This window comes from Dipteris shenzhenensis, chromosome 10 (assembly GCF_047967505.1).
Source record: "Dipteris shenzhenensis isolate YYH24624 ecotype China chromosome 10, Dip_SZ_1.0, whole genome shotgun sequence".
Lineage (NCBI taxonomy): Eukaryota > Viridiplantae > Streptophyta > Polypodiopsida > Gleicheniales > Dipteridaceae > Dipteris > Dipteris shenzhenensis.
Window position 1 is genome coordinate 12,488,431 of NC_141605.1, and position 19,722 is coordinate 12,508,152.

Here is a 19,722-nt window from a genome sequence, read left to right on the forward strand (position 1 = left end):
AACAACACTTTTAAAAATGACAACTTTAACATCCAATGTCCAAATATAGTCATTCAACCACTCAAATTGATCGAAAAATCCCATTTGAGTACATCTATGGGATTATATTTTGAAAAAATATTACATATATCATATTAAATATTACATGTATTTTATAAGAATGATATATAAGCCCAAGTTAATACTTATTTATAGTAATCTAAACTCTTTAAAAACATGTTCATAAATATCTTGTTATTTATGCTATAAAAACACTAAAAAGATATTACCATATGATATAAATGTGTTTAAAAAGTAATTATATATGTATAATATTATTACATTGAGAATAATGAGGAATGTTTCTTAAAAGAGTTTTTTAAAACACTTTTTTAAGGTAACAATAGGGGTACAAAAGGATGCCTATGAATAAGAAAATTTATGTTATGTAAAAATGAATGAGTGACTAATCTATATATTTTTATGAAAAAGAAATCTAATCTTTAGTGAAATAAAAGTATAAAAATCATATTTCCTAAAGAAATACAAATTTTTAAATCTCTTGAAAAACGAATAAACCTGCTCATAGGTTTTTGCTCGTAAAATTGACGCATCCCATATCCAAGTGATCAACTGTCTCAACCAAGCCTACCTAACACAACACAATTTGTTTTGATGCATCCTCTATAGCCCTTCTCATTATTTGAGTAGTACAATTACTTGCCGTGCCCTCAGAAAATACACCAACCAAGAGAAGCAGCGCTGTGCTATTAAACGCTTAGAAACACTGAATCCTGTCATTGACAAATGTCAGTGAGTCACAGATACAATCGGGCAGCTGTCTTCAGACACATGGATAGAACAGGGAACTACTCAAGACTCCATCCAGTCCTCGTAAATGGACATGATAAGGTCATTCCCGCTGGGATTACCTTTTTCTTCTGTCTCTGATAAAGGATCATGCAAAGATTTACTGGAAGCTTGCCTAGAATTGCAGCACGGACTTTGGGTTCTGCAAGCACACAAAGGGATTTATTTACCTCCAACTAAAGACGAAATTGCCCAGAGAACTGAAGAATATGCCAAAATTCGTCATAATGTTAACTAAAGAAAAAGCCAAAATTCATGTCATAATGTTACCTGAAAACCGGATTAATACTTCTGCAGACCGGAGTGCTATTCAGGCTGTCTATCTCCATGTGCTCATGGGAGATTTGGCCATCATTCAGCTTGGTACCAGCGCCACCATCAAAATCTACTTCTCTATCAGGTCTCCTGCGATGACTCAACAAGAAAGGAGCACCTAGTCTTAATAGATAGGTAGAAGCATGATATGGTGGACCACTTTTTTTGCTATTTAGTTCTCTGCACGAGCTATAAAAAGCTTAATATTTCCTGGCATTATTTTAGTTCTTGCTACATGGTTCTTTTGGTGGCTGCCTTCATAAGAGTCTAGAGAGCACCTAGTAGTGCTACCAGTTACACCTAATAGCTACATCTAAGAGCTACTGCTAGTTACGGTGTCTATCAAAATGAAAGAAGCAAATACCTATTCTTTAAAACATACCGTTTGAATATTTGTAGCTCAACAATTATACAAAAGATCTTTCACATGTTTGCAATTCTAGTTCATATTCAACCTCTTTAGATCCTTAGGTATTCTCAATTAAATATACAAGCATTTCCTTGCAATTATCCCTCGATGTTTGCTGTCCATCAGCATGAAACCAGGCTCTATCCTGAGCACTCATGATACTCTCATGCAATCACTATCATTTCTGTTGCATCAGGACAAGAAGACTTTGGAGTACAAAATAAGCAATGTGCTGCAAAAGGGCCTGCAATCGACAAGGAAAAAAAGGGATCGAGCTTATGCTGCACCTTGGATAGTCATTGACAGTAGGTTTTGGATTCTGAGCCTCAGTGTGACCCTGGCCTGATTTGGTGCTGATGTTGAATTCTTCTGCAAGCTCCTCATCATCTTCTTTAGGAGGATCATAGGCATGAAGCAAGCGCCTCCATTTGCGAATCTGCCCATCCCAGCTGCGTTTGCTACAGACTTGTTTCAGATTCGGTGTCTGTGGATCCTTTCTTGCCCTTTTCGACCTGTAAAGATCATGAGAAACCAAACATCAAGCCAAGAGCATAAAAAACTGAATCTCGAGATTAGCTTCTGGGCCTCTCTAAATTAATAACCTGAGAGCCAGCTTCTCCTCACACATGCAGTAATGAGGGGACCAACGATTGTGAACAGAAATCTCACATTTCTTATGATCGCATAAGACACAGAAGCACAAACTAATCAGTTAACAAATGTTCTTATAGATCACATAGAGCTCAATTATACAGAAAGGCAAACTGAGCTGACAGAGACAGAAACTGCAGGGATACAGGGATAGGTGATGGAATAGGCCGACAGAGATTCTGAAACCTTCTTACAACCTTTAAATTAGCATATCCTGCCTTACGGATTGCTTGTTTGTACATGTACAAAGATGCTATCCAAGGCTATCACAAACAATGAACGTAGAGAAATGCACATACCTTGGAACAAGCTCGACGTAGCGTTCATATCCCAGGGTGTTCTTCCCGAAATCAATTTGCCTCTGCCTTTGACTCAGGCGATGGCAATCATTCTCCTGAAGTTGCTCTTTGACAACTGAGACAAAACAATTCGATTTGTATCAGGGAACTGCTATGGATTGTGAAGAACTAAACAAGCATTGAAGAAAACATGGCTCAGATGCTGACCCGGAGTAGTTTGGATTTTGAACTTGTTTGAGACATCCACAAAGACTCGCGATGCAGGCGGTGTAGATCTTGCAGGACCGAAATTCTCCTTCTGGTTCTCAACTCCAGAGCGGCTTGATTTGCCTCTATCAAGCTCTCTCAAACCTGTTGAATCGGAGCAGCGCTTATCCTGTTTATTGCCATTCCCATCGTACTTCATCTCATGTGGCTCAGACAGCATATCTTCAGGTTTGCTGCGGTAATGGCACTCGTCTTCACCCTGAGCAGTCTCGGTTTTCTCAAAATCCATGCTCTCTTCGAATATTGAGCCACGGGACTGGGAACGGGTCTGCATAAGAGTGGACGAAAAATCGTCCAGCAACAGCGACGCGAGCATCTCATAGTATTGCGCGTTGTCAAGGTGAGCATCGCAGTCACCTTGAGGATTAACTCCCTCTTCCGAGCTTTCATCGCTGATTTTGATCTTCTCCTCGCATTCCCCGTGGCTGTGCTCGCCCTCAGCCTCCGCATTGTTCATTATTTCATTCGATCTCTCTCTGAGAGCGTCCTTGGACTCTTCAGCCCCTAGATTCGTCACCATCCAGGTAGAAACTCTCCCACAGCCCTGCTTCTGGTTGCCATACCGCTTGGAATGACGCTTGCATTCTGATGCGTCGCAGGGACCTGCATCCCTCTCCGGCCTCTTCGTCCCAATGAAGCCTCTCGAACCAGTGAGATCAGGCTCCATTTCTCTCATGCGAGAGCCGTATCTCTCAGTTGGACTCCACATTTCACGTCGTCCCCCGCTCCTTCGGCTTGCTGCCCGCCTAGCTCCTTCAAACTCGCCAGACTTGTGCTCATCCCTTGGCGCGTAGCATCTGGCAGAGGATACCCGCGGTGAAACTCCGTGCTGAGCTCCAGACTTACTCCATCGGTTGTCTTTGGCATTCAGATTCTCCCGAGAACGGCAGCTCCCTCGGTAATCTTTTGCATGCAGATTCTCCCTATAACGGCAATCCTTAGGACTTTCCTTCGATTTGCAATCCTTCCTACGGTCGTGATTCCATTGAAGACAGCCATGATTCGGGCATTGCGTTTCAATAACAGCATCTTTCCTTCCAGCCTTTTGGTGGATCTCTTTCCAGCGAGATATACCGGAGTCTCGCAATTCCACGATCTCGCCATCTTCCTGATCTTCCATGCAATTGTCATCGGAGTCGCCCCAAAGGACTATCTCCGTTGGCAGAACGGAGTTCTCCACTCTGACGATTCTCATTTGTTAATTTACTGTGCTGATTTGCAGCAATATAGGGAACGAATGGTTTGAGGCTTCGGACTTCAAGGCGATACAATTACCTAGATGCACAAACACAAGATCACAGCTCTAAACGACCTCCTCGATCGCCTGATTGCCTTCTGCTATTCGACTTGCTCGCCCCGGTCTTCCTCCTCGGCTAGTCTCTGTGTCCTTTGTTCCGGCAAAGAGGCAGTTTCACACAGATTTCGCACGCACCCGCCCCAACCTCAGATTATAGCTGCACAGTTATATTCGAGCCTGGACGCGCGCTCCTTGTCCCTCCACTGTCTCCTCCTTCGACTCAGGAAATGAAATATCTCTATACACACACAGACAGACAAACAAGTTCGGCACTCGCCCCAACCTCAGATTACAGCTCCATAGTTATAAAGCGCCGTCGTTCTGCCTCCGGTCTCTGCTGCTTGGACTCTATTTTTGCCACGACTCGTTTGGCTGTAGAGACAAAACAATCTGGGAAGTGTGACAAAGCAATGCAAAGGAAGGTAGCGGCTCGATCAGGGCTCCATAGCTGTAAGCAAAAATGAAGAAATCAGGGCGACATCAGGGCTCCATAGGTGTGAGCAAAATGAAGAAATCAAGCGGGGACGAAGAAGAAGAAGAGATGAAAGAGAGGGCTTTTTTCAAATTTTGAAAAACGAGGGAACAGCATCTCTCATTTCATCAAACATTCAAAAACTTCCTGCGCGCATCATTTGCCTGCCTGCCTGCCTGCCTATCTGTCTGTCTGTCTGGTGCGCGAGTGCCAGCATCCGTTCGACTCCCGCCGCGTGCCAATCGTCCATGCGGGTGCGCTGCGCGTTGGAGCACTCAGATGCGGGAGCTCAAGTCCGACACGACTCGTCTCGCCACACAGGTGCTCAACTCCGCCTCCTCATCTCGCGACCTGTTTCCACGCAGGGGAAAAAGCTCCATTTTTCCCTGCACTGAGATTTCCCATCAGACACCAGTGGCTGTTGAGTTTCCAAACAGCCACCCGATCATCAGTTCCCACGCCGACAAACTGAGGGGCAGCAGAAGCAGGGACGAGCAGCGCAGAGACAGGAAGGAGTATTGTAGAGGCAGGGCAGAGAAATGTATGAGGGGAAGGGGAGAGGCGATTGGTTGGATGGGTTCCCAAAGCTTCGTAGGCTGTGGATTCAAGGGAAGCAGCGCTTGATCCAAGGAACCCGCCACTTTACTCCCACAGCGTCTCGGTCTCTCTAATGATCAAATCCTCGACTTCAACACAAGGATCCCGCACAAGGACATCCAACCCGAAAATGGAGAAGGGAGGTAAGGGAAATCAATTCCATGTGTTTCCTAGCCCAAACCTCCCTTGTAATCATGCATGCAATGTCCATGGACTGGGCCTTCGAGCTAAGAGATGGATACTAGTTGAGAGTATTCGTGGCTCGAAGGCTAATGTGGCCTGTCTTCAAGAGTTGACGCTGGGAGAGGAGGACGTTTTTTTCTTAGCTGCTCTTTTTAAGGAATTTGATGTTTTCTCAACTTGCAGGAAAAGAGGATCGGGAGGCTCAGCTATCCTCTGTCGAAAGGAGCTTAGAGCTTCGCAATGCTTGGTGCAAGATGAGGGCTCAGTAATAGGGGTAGTCTTCGATGTCGAGGGAGAACCTCTTTCTATTATCTCGGTGTATGTTCCTACAAACGCTAGGGAGGCGAATCAATTTTGGGATTGGATGGGAGACCAAGACCTCAATGCCAGACTGGTGACAGTCGCGGGCTTCAATCACCCCGAAGCTATGAGCAGCGCCTGGTCCATGATGCAAGAGCAGCATGGTTTTGTAGAAGCTCGCCAGCTTGGCCTGCTAGACAGGAGATCCACATGGTTCAGAAGAAGAGCAGGTAACTTGTAGTCAACTGTGCTTGACCTATGCTAGTTCAGTCGGGGTGCTTCTTGGGTCTGCCCCCCTTCTCTGATCATATGCCTTGCATTGTTTCTTTTGTCATTGGGTCACAGCCAATTATGAAGGATCGTCAATCCTTCAAACTCAATGCATCTTTATTGAATGAAGGCAACTGTAGGGCTTTGGAATCCGCCTGGAGACAGGGAGTCAGAGCGACAAAAGATCCAATCAGAGCCTTTGACAAAGGGATTTCTACTGTTGTTAAGGTAGGCGGAGTCTGGGCAAGCTGCAGGCGGCGGAGTTTGGACTTCAGCTCAAGAGTGAAACTCAAAAGACTGAGGGAGAAAGATGCTTTGGAGGAACAGGACATTAGGGAGATGCAACAATGTGAAGCTGTCCTTAGGCAGCTCGAATTCCACAAAGCAGAGGGTGCCAGAGTGAGGTCGTCTGCCAGATGGATGGCACAAGGAGATGCACCATTGGGGTTAGCCTTTGGTAATGCTTCTTAGGTCATCATTGTAGATTTTTGTCCTATCATTCCTACTCTAATTCACCTTTGAGGACATCTTGTCATCAGTTATTTGGGCCAGGGAGCTCAATGGGCAAGTTAATAATTGCAAGGCTTCATTGAACTACACCTAAAATTCATCACATTGGTGTCAAATCCCCTCAAATATGGTGGTCCCTTTGCTCATGGGTCATGCCTAGACCTCCATTAGCTTAGATCTGGGCATGAAGACCTTATGTAAGGCATTGCCATTTAAGATCTTCAATTGAATATTTTATGGCTCCATCCAATCACTATTTGTAGTGGTGGCTTTGGCTCTCTATGCTTTGACACTTGCTTAGGTGCTTGAGCTTGTGTAAGTTTGTCCCTCCTTGCCTTTAACTTGTTGTAAGCTTTTGACTTCTTGAATTGGTTCTACTCTTCCTTATTTGTTTCCAACACACATGAAATTCTATTAAACGACTCATGTATGGATTTGTTCAATGTGTCAATGAAACCATTATTCCTTAGTTGCATAAGAACAATGAAAGCTCTAAAAAAAAAAAATTCACATGGTGTGTGCATGCATGTATGTGAGCGCGCGTGTACACACATGTGCATGCATGCAAGAGAGTGGTAACCTTTGGTAGTAGGAGGCTTGGGGATGGATGACTTAGCAATGAATAACTCAGAATAGGTGGGTTTGGATGGAGGCCAAGCTTGGAGCATTGGAGGAATGTGATCGGCATTGACTTGCAGGGCGACACATCTTGAGAGATTAGGGAAAGATGCAAGAGACAACCAATAGTGGCCAATGGTGGAGCATAGTCCACCCTGTAGTTAGGAGTAGGAATAGAAGGTGATAAGATAACCTTTAATTGAGTCGGTAAATCTCCTTCTTGTTGAGGTAGAGATCAAGACTAAAGAGAGACAATGAGTTCTATGTAGAGAGTAAGGTAGCATAGAAGGTGATTCCAAGTTTGAATGGAGCTGTCATTAGTTTATACGAGTTGTTGTAATGAACGGATTACGACTATAATACAAACAATGACACATCAAAAGTGTCGAGTGGGGAATAGAGTAAATTAATGTTAGGATTCCATAGAAATTGAGTGCATAGATACCACCAGTAGTCTATGATGACCCAAGTTAAGATATGGTAACTACTTGGTCTAGCAAACTACTATGAAAGATTTCTCTCAAGATAGCATGAGGCTTTAAGCATCTTGTAAACTTGTTTGACAATGGTGTTTGGATTGAGGAGTGCTCTTAGGTCGCCTTTTTTATCATTCAAAGCATTACATAATGTCTTATATGTGCTTGGTGAGGAGATAAAGGCACGTGGGAAGATGAGAGGAATACCTATGGAGAGGCCAAAGAGGTTGGCAAAATATTGAAGACCACGAAGATGCTATGAATCTAGAATTTCTAGTACAAGACAAACAATGGAGCTAGGAAGAGGATCCAAGGAACCACTTGCAATGGTGGATTTGGGATAGACAAAGACTTGTCCATGCATGGAGAGGAGTAGCATCATATGGACACTAGAATTGAGCCGATTCAAAGTGTATGTCTAAGATGACCTAAGCCCTTCAATAGAGGCATGACATTCAGGTTTTAGTAAGAGGATTCTGAGTAGTCATCCACAGAGAGTCTCCTTTCTAAGAAGTCCAATAGCTCACATTGCAGACCAAGCCACAAGCATGGATCTCCAAAATAATGATATGAATCCAATTCTAAAGTGGACATCCTTCCAATCAATAATGATAAAGAAGGCCCACACATGTGTTAGAGATAGAAGGACAAGAGACTAAATATAGTCATTACCAAGCTTCTGGCCAAGAATTAAAGCATAGTCATAGAAGCAAGGCTTTATGATAACAGTCACTATCAAGACAAGGAACACCTAGTTGCCCCATCTTCAAGGAATCAAACACTGATTCTAGTACCAATATAGGGGTGTGACCATACACATCATCAATGATTGAGGCCAATAATACCAAAGGTTGGCAAGCGAATAATAATGACTTCACCTAAAATGTTGCCTCATGTAGGGGAATGCCATCATGAGCATGATGACAAAGCTAAGCAGTCACCAAAATCCCTTGAATTGGCTACTGTTAAGGTCAAACTCACCACTCCATTCCAAGATTTCAAGGGGACTAAAGATGAAGATCCTTATAGTCACTTGTAGAGTTTGCTATGAGTTTGTCATATCAATGGTGCTATGAAAAAGGAGGAATACATCAATTATTTTTTGTGCACACTCACAAAGATAGCTCAACCAATTTTCTATTGGTTATTTTAAGGATTGGAAACAAATGTCTGAGGATTTTCTTAAGAGATTCCAATAAGAGATCAATGAAGACAATGTTCATAGTAAACTCAGTGACATAAAGGAGAAGGAAAATGAATCTATTCAAGATTTTTGCTCAGATAGCGGGCTTTGATTCATCTGCTTAGTAGAATTCTAGATGACAAGTCATTGTAAACCTAGTTAATTACAAGATGTACTCAAATTGATCTCCAATATTTGAATATAGCCAATTCAACAAATACATATGAAGAATTGTTGAATTGAGCTATTGCATCAAAAAAAGAGTGTGCCCTCTAAAAACAAGATTAAAAAAAAATTGAAGCAAATGATGACGATGATGCCTCAATCAAGCCTAATAAGTTGGATTGACTTTGAAAAAGGCCTTGAAAGAGATAGGATTCAGGGAGAAGCCAATTCAGTAAGAAATATGGTGCAATAAGTTCTCCAAGAAGGGACATAGAGAGGATGATTGCCAAAAAAATTATTGTGTGGGATTTATTTTAAATATGGACATGATGAGTCTACTTGACATTATTCCAAAAACAAGATACCAAAATTGAATTAGGTTGAGCCCAAGTCCAAAAGCAAGGAGGCATGATCACTAAAAGCCAAGCAAGGTAAAGGTAAATGAAAAAATGGGAAAGATAAGAATTAAGGTCCTTCATAGATTCACTCTTATTTTTGTAATGGTGACCACACCAAGGATGAGTGCCCATTGTGGCAAGAGCATTTAAAATTTCTTCAAAGCAATAAGGAAAGGCCAAAACTCAAGCCTTGGCACCATGCAATATTAGCAAAACTTCCTAGTCTAGTTGATGCCCATGCAATAACACGTTCACAATAGCACGTCACCAATGAAGATGGATCAACATCTCCCACATGTGATCTCAATTGGAATACACAAAAAGTGGTTGCCTCATGAATAACTCAAGAATTGAAAGGTAAAGCTCTAGTTGTGCACCGACCTCCTAATCTAAGTACAGTGCCACCAGCAAGTGCCACCAGCAAATAGCTTAGTAGAGGATTTTGCTAGCCAAATATTAGGCAGTATCGGGTTTTGAAGTGAACCCAAGTCCTAAAATGGAAAAAGAATGTGAGATTTTCTAGCACATGAAGATCAGCCTTGCAATTGTAGAATTCTTTAAAATTGCACCTTATTTGTAAGGAGTTTTTACTCCAAAAACTTTAGAGTGAAGAACCACCTATCAAGACCATGCATTCATTAGGTACTATCCCAGTTATTGATACTCCAATGGTGGGTGATGAAGTACCTATGATTACTATCAAAATTAAAAAACAAAGGCCTTAGGAGTCATTGTGAATGGTGGTTCTAGAGTGAACATGATATCTGTAGCTATAGTTTAAAAATTGCAATTGAAGGATATGAAGCCTTCTCCATTCCGAGTTTGGATGGTAGACCAATGGCTTGTGGAATGCCTTTTCCTGTTATTCTTACCATTGGTGGTAATCATTACATAGTGAGTTTATTTTGTTATTTCCATGGAAGAAAATGCCTATCCTTTATTATTGGGTAGAACCTGTCTAAAAATTGCCAAGGTGTTCTATAACTTGGGAGCCAAGTTGATAAATTTCAACCAATCAAGGTGCCTAAAAGTTACAGACCACAGGATTTGAAAATCAACGACCAGTTTCCACAAGGTCTTGAAAGTTGGCTTATGGAGCTTTAGATATTACCAATAGGAGAGCTTGACATCTTCAAGGTCACTGCTTACCTAAAATACAATATCAAAGAAGACAAAATTGCTGCACAACAACACCTACATCCTAGTAATTTACTAAGGATTTCATTGAGGGAAGGGAGATTGCTAATAAGCCCCAGCTCAAAGCCCCAGCTCACAGTCATTTTTTGACATTCTAAATAGCTACTACTAGAACCAAGTCAAGAACTGAAATTGGGATCAAATTAAGAACCAAAAGAGTAGTTGTTAGTGCTTATGTGGTTGTTATTTGCAAGAAGTCAAGAATTTATACATGCAGTATAAAGATGTTTTGCTTAAATTTATATTAATTTGAAGGGAGTGCCTACATAAATTTGCCAACATAGAATTCTCTTGGTACCCATGCTAAACCTACTAGGTAGAAAATGTACAGGATGAACCCAAACTATGAAAAGCAAGTCAAAGCCAAGTTGGATAAGCTAATCCAAGTAGGGTTTATCTATGAAATTGATAGAAGTGATTGGTTATTTTCTATTGTGGTAGTTCCTAAGAAAAATGGAAAACTTCGAGTTTGTGTGGATTATAGGAAGCTAAATGCACTCAAAGTGTACCAGATCCTTTTTCTATCCCATTCATAGATGGTATACTTGACCAAGTTGTAGGACATGAGATGTACTCATTTATGGATGGCTAGAATGGCTATAATCAAATTTCTATTGCACCAAAGGATTAGTGCAAGGCTACTTTCATTACCGAATGGGGTGTTTATACCACTAAAGTCATGCCTTTTGGACTCGAGAATGCACCATCTACCTTTTAGAGATTTATAGTTGAAACGCTCAGAGACTATATAACCAAGGTCATTGCTATTTATTTAGATGATTTATTTCTTTATTCGGTTGTCTTTGATCATATGATATATTTGGCTAAAGTTTTGATAGGCACATACACGTTAGCATTTCATTAAATCTAGAAAAGAGTGTTTTGTGTGTCCGAGTTGGTGTCCTACTTGGCCATGTAATGTCCAAGGATGGAATAAGGACTAAACCAAGGAAAATACAATCTATAGAGAGCATGCTTGAACTAATTATTTTAACTCAATTATGGACTTTTCTTGGGTTTATCAGCTTCTACATGCGTTTCATTTGAGATTTTCCTAAAATAGTTACGCCATTCTATGAACTTGTAAAGAAAGATGTGAAGTTCTAGTGGACACTCGAGTTGTCTAATGCATTTCATGAAGTCAAGAAACATGCTTCTAAAACACCCATTCTCAGAAAACTAAGATGGGATATCATTTTCACATTCATGTGGATCTCATTTTTCATGTTCATGTGGATGCTTTTGGATATGCCATTGGGATTATTCTAGATCAACCAAATGGTACTGCCAGTAGACTAATGACCCAACCCAATTGCAACTATAGTACAACTAAGCAAAAAGCACTAGGTATGGTGTACAATGTTAAAAAATAAAAACATTATTTATTGGGCAATCAGTTCATATTTTATGTGGATCATCAAGAATTATTATATCTTATTAACAAAGCCATAATTTAGGGTAGATTGGTTAGATCAAGGTTTTTTTTATAGGAAATGTAATTTTGGGATTCTTAATAATTTATAAACTTGGAAAATCACATGCAAGAGCAAATTGTTTATCTCAACTATTACACCATCGAGCTTCTTGATGCTATTATTTTTATTGTTGATCTCACTAAGATGGATTATGATGATTTGTTGCCATATCTCTCTCATGGTACATTCCCTATATAGATATCTAACGACTAGCAACAACGATAGCTTTCTATTAAGGAGTGGAAGTACATCATTGTTGGTGGTCAATATATCACTAATATGGCAATGGTGTGTTAATATGAATGTCGATTTTGCCACATGAGTGCACCATGGTGCTTGTGAAGGCTCATAAACTTTGCTTACAAATGAAACCATGAGGATCCTAGTGTAAGCACTTGGAAGGGGGGCCATGCCACTAACCTTCATTGGAAGGGATACTTACTCCTCAAGGAGCAAACCAGTCACCATCTCCAAAATTATTACTAAATTCTTGGCTAAAGAAAATACAATGTCCCATGTGGAAAGGTTCGAGCAAATTTGTGAGACCTTTGAGGACATAGATGACCTAGACAAGATCAATGCCTTTGGAATGAGCCTCAATGGTGGCAAAGCATGATAATGGGATACTGAACCTTGAGGAAAAAAGCAATTGGGATATGCTAAGAAAGACATTCATACTAGGGTTTGCCTCGTGTAGTCCTAAATGGAGCCCTATTACCTAGTTGTATGAGGTTAACCACCTATACGAGGTTAAGCAGAAGAAGACAGAGTCCCTTTGTGACTATATTGCATTGAACCTTGAGGAAAAAATCAATTGGGATATGCTAAGAAAGTAATTCATAGTGGGGTTTGCCTCCAGTAGTTCTAAATGGATCCCTATTAACCAACTATATGAGGTAAAGCAGTAGGAGACAAAGTCCCTTCATGACTATATTTCCTAGATTAAGCACCTAAATTCACAATGCAAGCCACATAAAAGAATTCTGGATGCGTAACTCTTGCCACGCTTCCTCATAGGACTGTGGGACTCCAAGCTCCATGACCATCTCTTTGCCATGAACCCTATGTATTTTGAGCTACATAGCAAGATAGCTATATGCCTAGGGGATAACATGAAAGAGAAGGCTCAAGTGGATAAGACACAAGTGGCTTCATCTGATGTGTCTCAAACTAGTAAAACCATGAGTGAGGGTGAAGTCAAGGAGATAACTCTACCCACTAAGGGCGTAAACATGGAAGAGTTGGCCACCGACTTCTTAAATTAATTAATCCAACAGCTTAAGGGGGGATTGACAATGGAAGGACCAAGCAATACTCACCTATTTTCATGATGAGACAATGTGTGCACATGTGGCATCTACACATGAAATTATCCTACTACCTGCCTTAGGGATAGGCCAGCACTCTACTGTGCCCGTTGTGCTCAATGGGGAAACCATGAGACCTCCCTGTGTCACTACCCAAAGGTTACCCTCTAGTCAATTTACCATCAAAGGCCCCACCCTTGACCTTACCTGCACCACCAAATCTGTCCAATCAAGGATAATTGACCATTCAAGGAGACCCTCCTACCAATCAATGCCAAGATAGGGCTCAACACCTCCCATTGCCTCCACCAATCTTGTGTCCCCAACCCCCACCTTGGATTACTCCTATGAATCAAATGGTTATTGAGGAGCTGCCACAAGAGTGGGAGGAACCAGACCATGCTCTTTTGGTAAGTGACTCCCCACAATACGAGAGTCCTCCATACAAGTCCAACTATGTAAGTCGTTATATTATGTATGATGAACAGTATATCCAGGTCTATCAAGTAGCTCCCACCACTCAAAAGGCAAGGGATATGAATCCATCAATGGCTTGTTTTAAATTCCAAGGACCACTTCCTAAGGGACTTCCCTTATAAAGATCATCAACCTCTACCTGCAACAACCACCACAAATATGGGTGTGCCATTGTGCTCTGGTTGTGGGGTGGACCATCTTTACCAAGACTACCCAATTTGTAAGACCCCTAGAATGGCTATAGACTCTAAGACAAGCATTAGTTTGTTGAGTATCAAAAGGGGCCAAGTTTCTTTGATGTCATTAAATGTAACCAGTATGGCCTAGGCCAGAGCTTTAAGCAAATAATTCCATAACTAGACTAAGAGGGATAAGATGGGTATAGCCCAGCCCAAGGATATAAACCATATGAGTGCGGTCAGAGAGGAAGAGGATCGGAGAGTAATAATTTAGAGCAGGTTCAATGAGGACACAGCCATCGTATCCAATTCATCATCTTTAGGACACACCCCATCAGTTTAGAATCTAACCAATCAACTGCCTAGAGGCAGGGACAATACAATGGAGGTACCAAGTTACAAGGAAGACCCAACCCCCAAGGATTAGGGTGAATATCCAAACCCCATTGTCAAGAACTAATGCCTTGCTAAGGCATAGTAGCTATTATGGTATTGCCAAAAGATATTTGAGCAATGGCTCAAGACCCAAATCCAAACTATCAAGCCTTAGTAGAGCCCCTAAGGCCTTTCCCATATTGGAAAAGGTGGAAGAGGAAGGATCAGGTGGCTCATTGGCGGGATGTTCACTCCTAAGGCATAAAATGTTTGAGGAGGACCCCACATGGAATTTATGACTTATAAGAGCCACAATCAATAGGTTGGGAGCCAATTACACAACCTCAAGATGTAGCCGACTTAGCTACATTCTTGTCCACAGAGGTTAAAATGCCCATCACTACCCTATTCAGGCGAAACCCTATCCTTTGGAGGGCCATGAACAACTAGATGGTTACGATGTTATGCTAGGAGGACACTTCATGCACAAGGTAGGATTGGTCTAGGTCCTTAGATTGAATATATCTCTGCAAGGGTGAGCAGATCATGAGGTAGAGCAAGCTAAGAGAACAACCAAGGAGGGAAGCCAATATGGTTACGATGGTTTGCCTAAGGTTAAGTAAGTAGAACTTGCAGATTGAGGATGAAGACTCTAAACTGGTCTACATAGCCAATGATCTCACAGTCAAGCAAGAAGAGGCCTTGATTGCCCTCCTTTGAGAATATGAAGATTGTTTTTCTTGGAATTACATGGATATGAAGTACGATGGTCTAGCTAAGGTTAAGGAAGTAGACCTTGTAGGTTGAGGATGAAGACTCTAAATTGGTCTACATAGCCAATGATCTCACAGTCAAGCAAGAAGAGGCCTTGATTGCCCTCCTTTGAGAATATGAAGGTTGTTTTTCTGGAAGTACACGGATATGAAGGGCATGCCTCCCAAGGTCGTTCAACACACCATCCCTATGATGGATCCTCAAATGGATGGGCAGTTCAAAGAGGCTAATTCCACTATACTCGACTTGCTAAAATGTTGTGTCTGAGCATAAGACACAGTGGGAACAATATTTTCCCTTAGTGGAGTTTACTTACAATAATATTGTGCATACCTCCACTGGGAAAGCTCCATTTGGAAGACTTGGGAGGAAAGTCCTGCCTATCTTGCACACTTAAAACAAGATTTTTAAAGCTGATAAGTATGTTGAGAGCATGGATGTGGCATATTAGAAGGTAAAGAGACCTCTCCAAAAGAGTAATTCAAAGCAAAAGAAGGAAGCTAATTGTCACCACTGTGAACTAGTGTTAACAAAAGTTGATTGGGTTCTTTTGTGTTCTGAAAAGGTGTTGTCTCTATGCTAACTGAAGTAGCACAAAATGTGTGTGTAGAGTAGTCGCAAAGCTCCACTTGTACCTGCATAAGGCTAGAAAGAATCTCTCTTAGGAGTCCAACATGCATGTTCAACATGCAAGTCCTACATGCAAGTCCTACATGCATGTTCTACATGCAACTTCTACATACGATTCCTACATGCAACTCCTACATGCATGTTCTACATGCAAGTTCTACATTCAATTCCTACATGCAGTTTCTACATGCAAGTCCTACATGCAACATGCAACTCCTGCATGCAACTTCTATATGCACATCCTAGATGCAAGTTCTACATTTAGAGAGAGAATGTCTTACAATTCCTACATGCAGAGAGAGAAGCTCTCCAACTTGTATAAATACCCCATAATGGAATGATGCCCACCATCTTTGGGGCATTGTGTTGAGTTCTACTTTGGTATTCCAAGCAATTGTCTCCAAGTGTCCATGCTTCCTTGCATTCCACGTCCAAAATCATGTCCCAACCTTGCAAGTCCTTCTCTCCCTCTCCCCCTTCCTTCTCCTTCCTTTCCTCCTCCCTCCTCCTCCCTCTCCTCCTCCCTTTTCCTCCTCTCCTCCTCCCTCTCCTCCCTTCTCCTCCCTTCTCCTCCTCCTCCCTCTTCCTCCCTCATGCTCTCACACCTTCTTCCTCTCCCACTCCTATGCTCCCCCTAAACACTTCTCCCATAGATTAGTCCCTCAACCCTTGACCTCCTATGAGGGAGATGAGTTCTCCTCCCTGTACTCTACTCTGAACCTTGGATCCTCCTTCTAACCCTTAAACTCCTTTTGAACCCTAGAACTCCTTTTGAACTCTGAACCTCTTCTAAACCTTGGACCCTCTTCTAAGCCTTGGAACCTCTTCTAAACCCTGAACCTTAAACCCTGAACCTCCCTCAAACTCTTAAACTCCTCCTAAATGTTTCAACCCCCAATGGAGGCAAAATCCTTCATTACCCAAATCATGATGATGCACGTTCCTTTCATACAAACATGCACGATGTTTTCTTACCGCACTTAAGCTTATGTCTCTCACCGAAATATGACCCGAGGTCCTAACTTAAAGCTACACTTATACTACAAATGACAACACCGATATATCTATAGGTGACAAAAATCCTCAAAACCCTGCATACCTAGAACACCTTATCTTCCTGCAAAAACCATGGGAAAGAGCCAACAAAAGGCAAAGCTAAAAAAGAAGAGGGGCAAAGATAGTTTGTTCTCTAAGATTAGTATGAGATACTATAGGCCTTTTCAAATTTCAGAAAAGATAATTAATGTAGCTTACAAGTTGAAGCTACCAGATCACTAGAGAATTCACAAGCCTTTCCATGTGAGTCTCCTTAAGCTCGGAGATGTGCCAAAGGATATGCCTTTTGAGATGCAACCAGAGGTTGAGGAGCCACTACTTGGAACATAAGGAAAGGAAAATTAGAGGTAGAGTTTCCTAACACTAGGTGAAATTTAGTAGCTATTCATCATTGCATGCAAAGTGGCTAGAAGAGGATGATTTGGTAGATACACCTTGTTGAAGGCATAGCTTCCACCCACATGAACACTAACCATGGGATAGGTTAAATACACCTTTGGTAAGAGGGAGTCATTAGAACAAGGTACAAACAATAACTCTGAAAAACATCAAGCTCACAATTGTGTCATAGGGATCGCACATGCGTGTACAAAGCTAACAAATATGCCCATGATTACAAATGACATTAGAAATCGCATACGGTAGCAAATGTTAGAAAACATAGAAAAATCTATACTAGTGAATACACTAGTAGAGGAGGATCTCTAAGCACTACTTCAGCATATGTGCATATCAGTATTAAAAGCACTACTCCACCAAGGAGAACTTCGACTGACTGTATGAAAGTTGTCATTTAGTGGCAACTATAGGAGCCATTGTTTGAATCCAACAAGGCTCAAGGCTTCAAACTGTGACTCACAAAGCAAGACCCCGACAATTGCATCAATAATCAAAAGACAGCTGATAGTCAAACTCCTATTGGAAAAGAGACGTACGCCAGCAACATCAACAACACACCAAAACAAGAACAGTACATCAAAATTGGCAAAGAAGATCACAACATCAACATTACACTTCCACTGTCAGGATAGCATGCAAAGCTTACCTGACACTAGCTCATTTCTACCACCTGGTAAGCTATTGTAATCCTCCATCTCCTTTTCCTTTCATGGAATGACTAGCTCATGTTGGATAGCTTCGGAGAGGAAATGTCACCTCGCCATATCAGTATAGCATATTTTACATGCAATAGAGCACAGGTAGAGGCTGCTTTCCAAATAGATGATCCAGAGGATATCTTTCACAACCTTGATTATATTCTTAGTGGGACAAGTTCCTCTGATAATTTCGTACATAGCCAGGAAGTGCACGAAGCAAAAAATGAGCTAGAGAGATTAATGCTATCCACCCCAACACAAGAATTACTCCAAAGAACACTTGCCACTAATATTATAGCCAGTGCCTTTTTTTGTGACTACAAGGAAGCAATTGAATTTCAATCCTCTCCCATCGCCCACAAAGAAGAAGAAAAAGAAGCATGTCAAAAGTTCAAATTCATGCTTAGCACAAAATGCAGAACCCATTGGTCAAAGCTGCAAAGTTTACTAGCAAGAAAGGTCAAGATCTTGATAGCCATGTTGGGCAATTTGAGACAAGGTGGACAGCTAGTGGATTTCAACAACTACCAAATGAGACCAAGAAGGAGCAATTTGCTGTGACATTCAATGGAAAAGCAATGAATTGGTTTATGCAGTATGGTATTGCACATTTTAACACTTATGATGAATTAAAGATTGATTTCTTAATTTGTTTTAGAAAAGAGAAAACACTAGACAACATTTTGAAAAAGCTGAGAACAATGAAACAAAAAGAACTGATGGTTGAGGACTATTCATAGATGTTTAGAAACCTCAACAAAAGTTTAACAACAAATCAAAGACCTACCTAGGAGCAACTGGGAGACTATTTCTACAGGATTAAACAAGGACTTGAGAGCTGCAGTAGCTGGCAGGGACCAGCTTGGAGGAGCAAATGATTTTAACAATGTGGTAGAAGCTACCTAGAGAGTAGAGAGAAGACTTGGTACAACATCAAAATCCAAGAAGACAAAAAAGAAATGCCATTCAGATTCAGAGATAGACTCAGAGACAATAGACATTGAATCAGAGGAAGATACAGATGAGGAAGACGACTCATCAGAATATGGTGAGGATGATGAAGAATACTCAAAGAAAAAGAAGAAAGACAAAAAGCAAAAGCTGAAAAAAAAATCCATAGCAAAAAAGACAACAAAAAAAATTTCCAAGTTGGAGAAGATGATTAAAGACCAGCTACAAAGCTTAAAGCCACCCCCACAACAACAAAAAGTTCCATTCGAATTTTGCAAAAAGGACACTCACGACAAAGAAAGATGTTGGTGCAACCCTAATTACAAAGGAAGAGTACCACCTTACATTCAGCAACAACATAATCAAGCACCAGCAATACCTACTAATCAAATAGCAGTGGTAAGACCACCACAACAAAGATATAAAAATGTAGCTCTAAGAAGGCCAAATCAACAACCATGGGGAACCAGTAGCAAAGGCAAATGCAAGACCAAGCTTGCACCTACTGTGGTATGGATGGCCATAGGCAAGGCCCACCATGTGAGCTTTGGTGCAAGCACAGGGAATAGAGAGGTATATCCATTATTCAGGCAATAGCCTCCTCCCGGAGTACATATGGCCTATCTCGAGCCCATCCATCAGGAGTACAACCACAATAATCAATGCAATCAAAGAAATGTTTAGGCTTTGGCAGTTACAAGATCGAAGAATACAAAGCCACTACTCGGGCTAGGAGATGCCCCAATGTAAACAGCCAAGCCAATGAATTGGCCAAATCAAACTGAGACAAGAAACAAAGCATTGCAACAAGCACTACAAAACAATGCATCACAAGATGTCAGAAAAGAATAATGGAATAACAAAAACAAAGGGATAATGCAGTATCAACAGATCCGACTGCACGACAATAGTCCGCTTGTACACCAACAACAATGCAACAATCAT

General features: G+C 41.4%; 1 protein-coding gene across 1 annotated transcript; it reads right to left on the reverse strand.

Annotated features, from left to right (window-relative positions):
* Nucleotides 1-555: 555 nt before the first annotated feature.
* Nucleotides 556-4,592, reverse strand: LOC147897413 (uncharacterized). The gene is made up of 5 exons (XM_087380778.1): nt 2,731-4,592; nt 2,524-2,638; nt 1,861-2,085; nt 1,120-1,254; nt 556-991 (listed from the first exon to the last, which is right to left on the reverse strand). The coding sequence occupies exons 1-5, from the start codon at nt 3,983-3,985 to the stop codon at nt 853-855; spliced, it is 1,869 nt and encodes a 622-aa protein (XP_087236904.1). The 5' UTR covers nt 3,986-4,592; the 3' UTR covers nt 556-852.
* Nucleotides 4,593-19,722: the final 15,130 nt, after the last annotated feature.